This window comes from Zingiber officinale, chromosome 8A, assembly GCF_018446385.1.
Source record: "Zingiber officinale cultivar Zhangliang chromosome 8A, Zo_v1.1, whole genome shotgun sequence".
NCBI lineage: Eukaryota > Viridiplantae > Streptophyta > Magnoliopsida > Zingiberales > Zingiberaceae > Zingiber > Zingiber officinale.
In genome coordinates, this window is record NC_056000.1 from 5,118,947 (window position 1) to 5,133,717 (window position 14,771).

Consider the following 14,771-nt stretch of genomic DNA (forward strand, 5'->3'; position numbering starts at 1 on the left):
TGGTCGTGAGAGCATGCTCACTTATAACTCGTGCTCAGGCGAGAGTCTGGAGCCCGACAAGAGGTCGTTGGTCGCGAGAACATACTCGCTTATAACTCGCGTTGGGGTGAGAGTCTGGAGCCCGACCGGGAGGTCGTTGGTCGTGAGAGCATGCTCGCTTATAACTCACGCTGGGGAGAGGGTCTGGAATCCAACTGGGAGGTTGTTGGTCGTGAGAGCATGCTCACTTATAACGTGTTGGGGCGAGAGTCTGGAATCCCGACCGAGAGGTCGTTGGGCGTGAGAGCATGCCCACTTATAACTCGCATTAGAGCGAGAGTCTGGAGGCGTGAGAGAATGCTCACTTATAACTCGTGCTGGGGCGAGAGTCTGGAGCCCGACCGAGAGGTCGTTGGTCATGAGAACATGCTCACTTATAACTTGCACTAGGACGAGAGTCTGGAGCCCGACCGGGAGGTCGTTGGCGATACTCCGGTCTGAGACCGGTGGCGATACTCCGGTCCGAGACCAGTGACAATACTCCGGTCTGAGACCGGTGGCGATACTTCGGTCCGAGACCGGTGGCGATACTCCGGTCCGAGACCAATGGCGATATTCCGGTCCGAGACCGATGGCGATACTCCGGTTCAAGACCGGTGATGACAGCTCGACCCTGAATAGGGGAGATAAGAGATCTGATAAGCTGGTCCGAGACCACTACAAACCGCTCGCCTCCGAATAAGGAAGATAAGGGATCCAATAAGCTGGTCTGAGACTAGTGCAGACCGCTCACCCCGAACGGGGGAGATAAGGGATCTGATAAGTTGGTCCGAGACCAGTGAAGACCGCTTAACCTCGAACTGGGGAAGTTAATCCTGAAGTCCATAAAGTGGAGCCTATAACAATATGAGGGAGCAGAGCCTTTGTCATACCTGATCGCAAAGTGATGTCGACTGGCTGAGGATCTGTCTCGATCCCTCAACTCCCGAATACCCGTGGAGCGAGGGGAGAAGATAATAATCTGAGCCTTGATCGTCAAAAGGAGTGAAGCCCATGGCAATATAAGGGAGCAAAGTCCGTAGCAATAGAAGGAAGTAGAGCACCATGGGTGAAGGGAGCAGAGTCTGTACACGTAAGAGAATGCAAAACCCCATTGATGGAGGGTGCAGAGTATATAGTAGTAATAGAGTGCAGTGCCTATAATAGTAAGAGGATGTAGAGCCCCATGGTGAAGGGTGCAGAGCCTATAACACACCTGACTGGGGAGCTAAGCCCCTAGTCCCTGATCGGAGAGTAAGACCCCTAGCATGTAATCAAAGAGTAAGACCCCTAGATCCTGATCGGGAAGTTGCACTACGAGTCACTGATCGGGAAGCTGTGTCTCTAGTGTCTGATAGGGGAGTTGTGCCCCTAATATCTGATAGGGGAGTTGGGCCCCTAATGTCCGATCAAAGATCGAAGGCCCTAGTCTTTGGTCAAGGAACTAGGATCTTACTCTTTTATCAGGGAGCTATAACAGATCCTATAACCGTAAAAAGGGAGTAGAGCCCGTAACGTACCTGATAAAGGAGTCGTGCCAACCGGCTGAGGGTTTTTATCAGTCCCTTGACTCTCGAATACCTATGGAGTCAAGGAAAAAATATAATGAAAAAACTAACCTATCGGCCAACTGAAGCTCCAACTCAATCCCTGAACTCCCGAATATCCGTGGAGAGAGGGAGAAGATAGTATGTTTGTCAGGATCCTCTGGGGCTGTGATAATGGCAGAAAACCCCCCGACGTCTCCCATCTTCACATTCCAGAATAGGTGGAGAAGATTCCCACAGATGACACCAAATTGATCATATCCGGAATCTGAGTCAGATAGATTGCTGGGTGAGGTGGATGGAATGTTGATCGAATCACGATGTCCCGGAGGGGGGTATGCTGAGATGACTTCTATATTGACCAAGTCATCAGAAGTCCTCTAGTCAATGCTACCTACAGCCAGCGACCGGGTCGCCCCGATCTTTGGTACCCCGATACTCGAGGCAGATCCAATGAGTATATAAGTAATAGATAATGACATAAAATAATGAAATGCGTGTAGAACATGAATGGAGAGCGTACCCTGGCCCAAGGGCGTCCTCAGATGAGACGCTACTCGAGTTGTCATGACCCGGAAGAGCAGGTGAACGGGAGTCGGATGTTGAGCTGTGTTTGGTGGCACGGAGCCGAATTTAACCTGGATCCGAAAGATGACACGCAGACCGGGAGATAATAGCAACATGCAGGCCGGGAGATAATAGCGGCACGCAGACTAGGAAATAATAGCGGCACGTAGGCCGGGATATAATAATAACGTCACGAAGGCTGGAACGCTACATTGGCACGGAACTGGCACACATTAGCGAGGTGCCCAATGGTAGTAGTTCGGGGGAGGTGGTATCGCATCAACAGCACATGACTACACTGATCGGGGGCTGGATCAACGCCAGACCTAAGGGCAAGGGCGCCGGATGATCGGATCTGACGATGGGGATGCAGGAAGCGACAGTGATGCTGTGAGGTTGGCCGAAGCCATGGGTCTACCTGCGGTTACTGGAGGTGGCAGCCATAAGGGAATGAAACCGGTGAAGGGGCTATGGCGTTGGAGGTTGCCCACGCTAGGAGACAGTGGTAGCGGCCCCAATGCTGAAGACTACATTGATGCTGGGTTGCTCGCTTAGGCTGCCGGTGAGAGGAAAGGGAAGAGGAGACTGCTCGCGAGGGTGTTGACGTAGAGAAAGGGAGACGGAGGCAGCGATGTCCTAGGTGGAGAGGCGATGACTACGGCATCGCGAGAGGAAGCGGCGACGGCGTTGGCGACGAGGTCGCGTGGGTGAGGAGAAGGAGCGACCGGAGACGCCCGCCGGTGAGAGGTGAGGGAGAGAGAGGAGAAAAAGGTGGGAGGCAGCTGTTGGCTTCGACAATGGCTACATGCAGAGGAGTGGAGGCGTGTGTAAGGTTGCAGGCGTGGAGAGGAAAACGATGGTGGCGGTGTTGATCGACGAGGTCTGCGTCAAGAAGGTTGGAGGAAGGAAGGAGACGACTCGAAGACAATCGCCACTAGCTGGCGTCACTCGCTGGTGGCGGCGAGAGACGCATGATGTGCGTAAATATTATGATAGTTTATACATATTTTTACGCACATTCACTTGCTTTATGCATACATATTCTTTGTATGATAGTCTCTTTTATCATGTATTCATCATATATATTCTTTTGCACAGATATCTGCTCTTTGTTTGGTTTTGTATTGACAAGAACAACTTTTAGAGCGAAAACAATGATTGTCGATGCACCGGAGCGAGCGAGAGAACTCGACCGTGCAAACCTTGCACGACCGTGTGGCCAAACAGGAGAGGAGAAGTGCACGACCATGCAACCCTTGAACGGCCGTGCGGCCAACCCAGAGGCAGATCAGAGCATGGGCGTGCATACTTGCACGACTGTGCCCCTCATGACCGCAACCAGGCAGTACACGCCTGTGCCCCCAGAGCCGAGTCTCAGGATCACACGACCATGCCAATTGGCACAGCCGTGTAGTGCACCCAGAGCCAAGAAAGGGCATGGCCATGCCGCTTCGCCGCGCCGCACCCTAGCCTATAAAAGGGTTTTAACCCCTTTTCCTCGGAGGGGAGAGTCGGGAAGTGGGCCGTCAACAGGAGAATCACTCTGGTACCATTCCACGCTGTCCAGGACATCGGTCCAGCGATCTTTCATCACCACATCAACTCCAAAAGCAAAGGATTAGATCCGAAGATCACTTGTCGTCGTTGGATAAGCATACTTCTTCTTTCTCTCTTCGTGTTTGAGAATTTGTATGTTTAAATACATCATGTCTTCGGATTTTTCTCCGGCGTCTATGGAGTAGAGTCATTGTTCTGGGATGAGGGAGTAATTGTGGATTGGTTTTGATGTAAGAGTCATATTATGCTTATATTCATTGGATGATTTCACTTGCTTTATTTTGACTACTCGATCTCTATGTCGTGTTGATTGATTGTATAGGAATTGCCAATCTCGTAGAGGAAATACCTTAGATTGTACACCCGAGGGGCCCTAGTGACAGGGGTAATCCGTTCATGGACATCTAGGGTACTTCCTTGAAAGGAGAGGCAACTCCTCCACAATGAAGTAAGAGACCAAACTAAGCTCCTTAATTCTATCTTTGATAACATCAATTAGAGTTGTGTCCTTGTGATCTATCGAGGCGCTCTAGTGATAGGGTTAACCGTAACATGATTTCATAGGGATCGTCTTTGTTTAGGACTTAAGGATAGTTGCTTTAGCTTCTGGCGAATACATGCTGATGGACAATGAGTATAGGATAGAATGTGATACATCAATACCACCACAATGAAACCGAACTCGTAGAACTCTTCATTAACCAGGTTGATTTCTTCTCGTTGCTAGTTCTCATTTCCGCTTTCTAATATCTTTTCTTAAATTACTTACAACCATAGATAGTGTAGCTAATCCTAAGTGTGTCATCACTAGTGCTTATAACCAGTCCTCATGGGATCGATAATCTTTATTACTGACGATAAATCTATGCACTTGCAGAAGCGTAACAACGCAGAAATCCTCCTCTGTTCGTGGCGACGGCTCCAGCGGGAGAATCTAGTGTTGGCGGTAGAAAAACCTCCTCTCGTCCTTGGTGGCGGCGGAGCCCCCTTGTTTGTGGCGGCGGCACAGAAGACTCCAAGAAGAGGAGGGTGAGAGGGAGGAAGCAAGTGGCCTCCTTGGCTACGAGGGAGAAAACGATGGCGGTGGCCTCCCTCCTTGGTTGCTTTCGTGGGTCCTCTGGAAGAGATGGCAGCAACAGCAAAGAAAAAACACAACTCCCGCCCCCCCTTTCTCCTTTTTCCAACAAGCCGAGCCCCCTTCTAAAAGCCCTAATAGTGAATTAACCCAATTTCCCTCCTCCCTCTCTCTAATTCCCTTAGGGCCCCTGAGATACATCCATATCAGGCCCGATTCAAAGGTGAGCAAATGAGGAAATGATGTTGATGCAAAATGACCTTGAGAGCAGACAAAGTCGAGGTTGAAGGATGGTTGAAGCCAACAATGGATATAGGTCTGGATAATAGCAGGATCTTAGGCTGAGCTAGGGCGATGCCTGGATGATGCCAAGATTTGAGGTTGAGTCAGGGGCGATGTCGGCGGCTGAGGCCGAGACATAATATCTGACTTGCCCTTTATCAAACTCAAATCTTTGGGATGAGTTTGTCAAGGAGGTTCGATCAGACCCGAATCTCATCCAGGCTGGATTCGAACCCCTTTGGGTCATGTCTAACTAACCTTGACTGATGAATCAACATGACTTTTGGCCACATGGGACACATGGGGGTTATAGGATTTCGTCACACCACAAGTCTCTCCTTCAAGTCTAATCAAAAGAAGGTAATTTGATTTGCTAGACTTTACTGAATTATCGTCTGCTTACCAAACTTACCTTTCTAGAATGCTGAGTTGAGGTATCATCATTTCAATGGGACAGTTGACCAGGTCTTGATCGTCTAGAGATAAGGTGTCACATTTAATAAACGTGTGAGATCGTGTATTAGCCTTATGATTGGAACATTGTTCCGTCGCATTAATGGGTGATATATAGTATCCTCCTCAAGTCGCGAGCACACCTTACCTCATTAATTGCAAAGGCATCCCACAGTGTTGCAGCTAATGCAACCCTTTTTTTTTTTTGATGAAAAGTAAATTATATATTATCAAGAAAAGGTGTACAATCTACATGACCTAGGATATCCAGTCGGTTCTGACGAAGTGTCAGATCCTGCTGGCAATCTGAGGTATGGACTTTGAAGCTCATATACATGTCATGTACTCTCACTGTACCAACCTCTCAAAATACATCCATCCTCGCATGGGTGTGGACTGTAAAAGTCCATATGCATGTAGTGAGAGTATCGTGTACTCTCACTGCACCAAACTCTCTAAATACCTCCGGTCACATATGCCATCACTATACCATCCGCCCACATACAAGCAATGTCATCCACCCAGATCCGTCGCATACTCCAAGGCACTCGCTCATGAGGATGGTAACAAAGTGTCAATATCATAGCGCTCCACCTCCATGTATCTGGTCACGTCCGCCCCTGCGCTATGTCGTGTGCATCTCAGTGATATCTGTAATCTGTCTGTCAGCAGTACAAACCCAAGTATCCGCATCATGTAACCGACGCTGCCCACATCTCATCCTCAACCTCATCCAGTATGCATGTCAAACATATGCATCCACCAAATATGCAGCATATAAGTGCAGCAAACACAAGCAATAAATGCATCAATGCGTATGATGCCAATGACATGTCCTGGTTACCCCTACTGCCAGTCAGTCGTCTCACACACGATGGTGAGACCGAGTGGTTAGGGCTGTGACAACCGTGCACTCTGCCATCACTGCTCCTGAGTGACCGAGTGGACGAGATACTGTCGAAGTACACCTATCCTCCTACCCCAAATCATAAGTGGGGGAGCTCAATGCTCTCATTTCCCTGAGTTAGTCCAGAGGAGGGATTTCTGTCGGCTACCATGCTACGTCACACTACCCATGAGCGGACTAACGGAGCCAAACAGAGCAAAACTGTCTGTCGACTACCACGCTGCGTCTCCAGACCAGCGGAGCCTAACAGAGCAGAATTGTCTTCCGGCTACCACACTGAGTCACCGGATCAGCCGAGCCTAACTGCAGAACTGCCACACACCCTGCCTGACATACCACTAACCCATGAGTGGTGGCGTGTGCAGATTTATGTAACTGGCGATGTTCTCAACAATAATGGAGCCGACTATCGCACAACATGCAATCATGCGAGATGGTGCATGACACTAAGCATGAAAATATCTTGATCCTATCCATCTCTACATAATGTGTACCATAGGATAAATAGATCCAATCAATAGTCTAGGTACACAGATCAGATAAGGTATAAAAACCTAGGTCCTAAACATAATAAGACATGGCTATGTCACTACCTTTATAAGCATATATAATCAGGTGGGTACTAAAATGAAATGCAAAACAGGTAAGCAAAGCAAGCATGTAACAGATATCTGGTAGTGACAAACTGATGCAGATATAAAACATAATCATTACTACTTGTTAAAAATTACTATGTATATCAAATGACATATCTAAAAGATAAGTCAAGGTACCCGCCTCCAAATACCATAGATGGTCAAGCCATCAGTCTCCGGAGGTCATTGGTGAAGAGGATGAGAACTTGAAATGCACTTCAATAGAGAGTTAGACTAGCGTCGAGGAGATCCTGGCATGTCACTCCGACGCTCAAGTTAGGATTTGCTTGAGGTATGAAAGTCGAAGGAAGAAGATAGAGAAGAAGGACAAGACCTAATGGAGTCAAAGGGGGAGTTCAGAATAGGGAATCCTTTGCAATTGCCTTCTCTAATGTTTATATAGTTGGAAAAAGAGCATATCCATGTCAGATGTGGCGTTGCGTTCTCTTTCATCATTCTCGAATACACAAGTGAGGGGACCAGATCTGATAACTCCTTAACTATTTCTCCATTCATCCGGTGCCACATGTTCTGGAATATTTACGGAGAAATGATCTCGTTAAGGAGATGATTATAGCAGGCCACGTAGGGTATGAGCCTGATCCGAGGTTAAGGAGATGAGGAAATGACGATGATGTAGAGTGACCTTAAGAGTAAACGAAGTTGAGGTCGAAGGATGGACGACGCGAGCGATTGAGACTGAAGCTTGAATGATGTCAAGATCTTAGGTTAGATGAGGCGATGACAGTAGCTGAGGTCGAGACATGGAGGATGTAAATGACAAACCGAGACAAGGCCAGGTGGTATCGGGATCTATGATTGAGATCTGGATGATGTTAGAATCTGAAGCTGAGCCGGGAGCGATGTCGACGACCAAAACATGGAGGATGCCGGGATCTGAGACTGAGCCGAGGGCAATATCGACGGTTGAGCCCGAGACATAATATATGACTTGCCCTTGATCAGACACGAATCTTTGGAATGTGTGTGCCAAGTCAGTTCGATCATACCCGAATCTCATATAGGTTGGGTCCGAAACTCTTTAGGTCATGTCTAACTCACATTGACTTTAACTGACAACTCAGCACCACTTTTGACCACATGAGACACATTCCCTCAAACATCATTTCGACACACAATATGAGAGCAGTGATTTTGTAAACATGAATATATTTAAAAAATCTAATTCGTATTCAAAAAATCATTGCTATTAATATAGTGTATCAAATTGATATTTGAGGACATAAATATAATCAAGAGAACAAACGAACAAATAAGATATGGCTCCATGTCATTTTAAGTTCTCCAGATCTATCAGTTGATTTCAGTCGAAACTGACTAATGGACCTAGAAAGCTCTAAATGACATAAAACCAAATCTTATATGTTCGTCTAGTTCTCCTGATTATATCCATACATATACAAATATCAATTTGACATATTCTTTTGAGAGCAATAATTTTTTAAATATAAAATAATTTTTTTAATCAATTGCTACAATGTAGCAATCGATTAAGGACCTTATTGTATTCCTGAACAATATCCTGATTTGATTGTCACACTGTAACAATCTATGAGAATAAATGTGAAGGGATACACAAATTAGTAAATTTAAAACTTAGGTACATGATTTGAGAATTTCGAAATTTCATCTACCTGATTTGGTAATTTACTAAAGATAATTCCTTAAAATAGATACACACAATTACAATTATAAAATAATTATAATTGTCTTAAGAAGTTAATAATTCATAGAAATAATTATTTAATCATTACTAAAAAACTTTATAAATAATTATAACCGTCTCTAAAATATATTCACTTTTAAAGATAATTAATTATTTGTCTCTAAAACTTTTTATTGAGACAATTACAAATGTCTTTAAAATCGCACAACTTTTATAGAAAATAAAATCAATTATTTTATGAAAAAATAATTATCATTTAAATTTTATGAAAAACAATTATTTTCATTCGTCTCTAATACTCTTTCTACTCCATCAAACTTGACTTTTGCAGCATTATCATTACTTGAAGAAACTGCAGGAAAATGATCTCTGAGTACAACTCAATTTGAACTATGCAATTAGGACCATAAAATACTCTACTACAAGTGCATTACATAAATAAGGGCATTCTTTATAATATTCAAGTAAATTATAAACCAAGAAACAAGATTGACAAACAAAAACCAACAACATTTTATCCAAACAAAGAAATAACCAGAAAGAAAGGTGGAAAGAAGCAGAATATGGTAACAAAAAATATCAAAAGGAAGACGAATTACATTTATTTTCTTGCTCATCAACTACATCAATTCACTAGAATATAAGTACATATGACCATTCTCAACATATATATTGCAATCTAGAAACTTTAATACTTAGGTTCAAAATCTACAGCATAGGGTTGAGGGATTTCATCCACCATTTAAAAAAAGGTTTAGAAGAGATTTTGATGTCTTAACTAGACAAGGTGAGTAAAATTTTTCTAGCTAAATAAGGCTTCTATCTTCAAATTTCTGTAAACTTTTGGGGAAAAAATAGCTACAAGTGCAAAACATAAATTATAACTCTATTGCCAAATAAGTTTTATTAATTGGTTTCATGTAAAATCACTTTGATTACAGGTCCCTCTATTTTTTATGGTATTGGTGTGCATAATTATCTCACCTATGTTTTTGTTATTCTTTAGATATCGATGAGTGCCAAAATCCTAAGGAATATAATTGCATGGGAACTTGTACAAATACAGAGGGTAGTTACAATTGCACATGTAAACCTGGAACATATGGTGATCCAAAGATCGGAGGCTGCATCCCTCATACCAAGAAGAGAACTCTTATGCTAGGTAAGTCCTTGAAACTTGAGAATGAGATGTTAGGTTTGGTTAAACATATATAGACTATGTGATTAAATCAATTGTGCCAAAAAAGAAAAATAAAAACAAAAGTACAACGCTACTAAAAGTTAGCATAACACTATTAAAAGATACAAAGGTTGACTGTGTTATAACATGTAGTTCATAATAGGTATCACCAACACGAAATAATTTTCTTGTATATGGTACAGCTCTCATCATCGCTGCTGCAGGCAATGTGTGCCTACTAATCTTGTGTGTAATGTTGGTCATCCTAAAAAAGAAATGGAAGGAAAGAATGCAAAAGCAAATAAGAGAAAAGAACTTTCACCAGAATCATGGTTTATTGCTGCAACAACTGATCTCTACAAGCGAACATGATGCTGAGAGAACTAAATTATTTCCACTGGAAGAGATAGAAAAAGCAACAAACAATTTTGATGAAACTCGCATGATTGGTCGTGGAGGGCATGGGGTAGTTTACAAAGGAATTTTATCAGATCAACGAGTTGTTGCCATAAAAAAATCCACAAATTTGAAAAAAAGTGAGATAGAGCAATTCATTAATGAGGTAGCAATTCTTTCTCAAATTAATCATAGGCACATATTAAAGCTTTTTGGATGTTGCCTAGAGACTGAAATCCCCTTACTGATCTATGAATTTATTTCAAATGACACCCTATCACATCATCTCCATGTTCCCAATGGACAATCTAAATTATCATGGGATGATAGCTTGAGGATTGCTATAGAAGTTGCGGGCTCACTTGCCTACTTACACTCAGATGTTTCTATGTCTATTTTTCATAGAGATGTTAAATCGTCAAATATTCTTCTAGATGATAATTTGGTTGCGAAAGTATCTGATTTTGGAGCTTCAAGATTTATTCCACTTGATCAAAATTATGTAGTCACTGCTGTACAAGGCACCTTCGGATACTTGGATCCTGAGTATTATCAAACAAGTGAGTTGACAGAAAAGAGCGATGTCTATAGTTTTGGAGTCATTCTCCTAGAACTTTTGACAGGAAAAGCTCCTATTTACTCAAACGAGCATGGTGATGAGGTGAACCTATCAAAGCAGTTTCTTCAAGCAATGAGAGAAAACCATGCTCTTGATGTTGTGGAGGATCGTGTTTTGAAAGAAGGAAACAAAGAAGAGCTTTTGGAAATAATGCAGATGATAGAAATGTGTTTGAGGTTGAAGGGAGCGGAGAGACCTACGATGAAAGAAGTTGAGTACAAATTGCAAGGGCTGAGAAGGATAAGAATGACGAAAAAGAGGCTACCTTCTTTTGCAGAAGACAATGAAGGAACTGAGACAAACCTAAGTGATGCATTTGATCCTTCAACAGAATTGGTGGACCAAAGAAATCAAGGTACTTCTACTAGTTACAGCTCAGAGAAAGAGATGATGCACCAACGACCATACTCGCCTCGATGAGTTTGCTTTCTCAAAGCATCATGTCTGTACTGCTTGTTGTCTAAACCAGCTGGAATGCTCTGCAAACTATCATTATAGTTAATCTGTTGTGCGAGGATGCTTACCATGACATGTGAATTTCTTCCAGAACAATTTCTCTGTCTACGGAGAAAGTAGGATGCATCATAAACTAAAGTTGGAGTGTGTATGCTACAATTTATTATGTCAAAGTTTGTGTTTGCTTAATGTAATGATCGGTATTAACTTCATGAATGCTACTCTTTTACATATAGCAGATCGGTATTTATATTGGCCTAGGAGGTTTACAAATTCATACCCCATTACTTATCTTTTCTGGGATAGTAATTAATATCTTATTAGGTTTAAGTCAGTATAGCTATTCAGAATCCATAAATTATAAAAACTGTAAATAAATAAATATAATTTAACATCCCCTCAAACTCACAATATATAGCTAGAAGAATTGAAAATTTATTAGATAAGAAAAGAAAACGTGGAGCGAAATGTGTCTTGATAAACATATTAGCAATTTATAGATTTGAAAGAACAAAGATAATGTAGTGGTGTCAATCTAAAAATAATGACGAGAAATGTGACAATCAATTTCAATATGTTTCATCCGCTCATGAAAAACTGAATTACATGTTGATGCAACAATAAATACGGACCCTCCAATAATTGAGAAGACTGACGAACATGACGGTCAAAGTCAAGAATAAGTCAACAATGGGTGGGCCTGCCCAAATGGGTCGCATGGCCAGACAGATGTGAGCGGCTGATCGGGTCTCCCGCTCTGCTGAACCTTGGGTCTCAACCTGGGGTAGGCAGGTGTCCTGCTAGCCAAGCATCCGACTTGCGACTTCAGCAGGTCCGGGATGAGGGTCGGTTGCGCATTTTGTTTAATTCTTTATGATCAAGTGACTAAGTGATGATTGAGTCGTTAAAGGTAAGCCCCAAGGTTGGGTTGGTAGGTACCCCCAAGTGATGGTCGATCGGCATACAACAGGGCCCATCTACCTTGTTAGGATGTATACTAAAAGCCTATCTTTTGGAATAAACATTTATCTAGAAATAAGAATCACATTGGTCAAATGTCTACATTTATGATAAATGTAGATTGTTCAATTAATTTATATTGTAGATAACATGGTGTGTTGTGTCACACACAGAGGATCATATTATCAGCACCTTATAAATCATAAACAGTAGCTCACGACCAAAATGAAAAGGAACAAACCATTGGAAGGTCGTAGTGTAATTAGATATTAGTTTATTTTAACTATATAATTACACTAGTACACTTAGAGTGTATTGAGTAGGAGCATTAGAGGTCGTTTCTTTTTATACTGACTTTATAAAAGAACAAAGACCTCAGTTATTATGGAAGTGTGTGCTCTTAATCCTAATATAATAACAAGCACATATATTTGATATTTATTTCTTTAATTTATCAATGGGTGAGATTTAGTTCGATAAATCAATAAGCCCGATAAGTTGTGAAATGATATCACTTATAGTGTGTGTTGTTGATTATAGAAGGAAACTGTGTCCTAATGATCTAGGTTGATAACGTCCCCAAGAGGAGCTCATAAGGATTGTCATGTTAAACCCTGCAGGTGGACTTAGTCCGACATGACGATAAGATTGAGTGGTACTACTCTTGGACTAAGATATTAATTAAGTGAGTTGTCAGTAACTCATTTAATTAGTGGGCATTCGACATCTTAAACACAGGGAGACTAACACACTCATAATAAGAAGGAGCCCAAAAATGTAATTTGGGATTGGTGCGGTAGTTCAATAATAATTCTTTAGTGGTATGAATTATTATTGATGAAGTTAATTTGTGTGTTCGGGGCGAACACGGGAAGCTTAATTTCATCGGGAGACCAAAACCAATTCCTCCTCTCGGTCCCTATCGTAGCCTCTTGTATATAGAGATTTATACTCATCACATATCCACCTTCTTACCCACTCTTTAGTGGTCGGCCAAGCTAGCTTGGAACCCAAGCTAGGGCTGGCCAAGACCCAAAGGTTGAGCCAAGTTAATTGGTCACCCATAGCTTGGAGCCCAAGCTTGATTGGCCGGCCATATTAAAATGGAATTTATTTTTAAATTAAAATTATTTCTTATGTGGATATCATGGTTTTAAAAGAGAGTTTAAAATTTAAATATTTCCTTTTATAGCTTTCTACAAAAGATTAAGAAAAGATTTGAAATCTTTCCTTATTTGTAGATTGAAAGGAAATTTTAATTTTGAGAAAACTTTCCTTTTTTAATCATGTTCATGATTTAAAAGAGAGTTTAAAAATTAAATAATCTCTTTTATTAATTTCTACAAAAGATTAAGAAAAGATTTGATATCTTTCCTTATTTGTAGATTGAAAGGAGATTTTAATTTTAGAGATAACTTTACTTTTTGGAAACTATCCACATGTTTAAAAGAAATATTTTAATTTATAAAATTTCTTTTTTATAATCCACCGTGAAGGGAAAAATTATTGGAGAAATTTTTTATAAATTTTCGGAAACAAATTAGGAAGTTTTAATTAAAACTCTCCTTGTTTTGGGGAAATAAGTGGCCGGCCTAATTGAGAAAAGGAATTAAATTTTAATTAATTAAAATTTTCCTTTTCATGGCAAAAGAATTAAGGAAGTTTTTATTAAAATTTCCTTATTTGTCAAGACCAATGATTATAAAAGAGGGGGTAGAGGTGCCTTAAAAAAAAAAACGACTCTATTATTCTTCTCCTCTGATCCTGTCCGAACCAGTGGTCAACGAACGCTGGGGACGTGGCGCTCCCTACTAGATCCTCAGATGCTCCGGCGAACCTGCAACAAAACCGAGCCGGGAGGGGTGTCCCGGCGACGGCCCTCCGACGCTCAAGTCAGGCGAGGAAATAGCAAAGAAGTGGCTTCAGAGATCCAGACGCGCGTACCTCCGGTGAAGAAATGGAGGCCTTATATAGAACTATCGAAAGAGCCCAGGCACGTCAATCGAAGCAGTCATCTGCTTTAGACCATACCCAAGTATGGGCCTGTCAGAAGAGCATATATGAGGCCATACTGCTACTGTATCCACCTCTCCCTGATGTGACGGCGAGATCTTCCATCGTGCAATCTTGTGTACGGCCTAATCATCAGACATGCCTTCTCTGACATCCCATATCCCGAGACAAGCGCATAGGCCGCTCGGCTACCTTTGTACCCTCGCCCTTATCTTGGCCGAACGGACCACCCGCTCGGCCCTTCGGTCCCAGCCGATCGGGCTCCCGCTCGGCCCTTCGATCCTCCTGCCTTGGCGTCGGAAACCCAAGCCCATGGATGGGTTATCTCTAGCTCCGCTCGGACCATTACCCGCTTGACCAGCCTTCCATCCGTCCTTAGGCTGGGACCCTTCAGAGGGTGGGCCCCCTATTCTTACCGC

The 14,771-nt window shown here is 42.4% G+C and overlaps 1 protein-coding gene across 1 annotated transcript in view; it reads left to right on the forward strand.

Moving 5' to 3' along the window:
- LOC122012054 (wall-associated receptor kinase 2-like) overlaps positions 1–11,595 on the forward strand; it is a 28,694-nt gene extending 17,099 nt beyond the window's left edge. The window contains exons 4-5 of the mRNA XM_042568514.1: positions 9,735–9,890; positions 10,112–11,595. Of these exons, the coding sequence (XP_042424448.1) occupies positions 9,735–9,890; positions 10,112–11,343 (1,388 nt within the window). The 3' untranslated portion in view covers positions 11,344–11,595. The remainder of the gene's footprint in view (positions 1–9,734; positions 9,891–10,111) is intronic.
- The last annotated feature ends 3,176 nt before the right edge of the window (positions 11,596–14,771 follow it).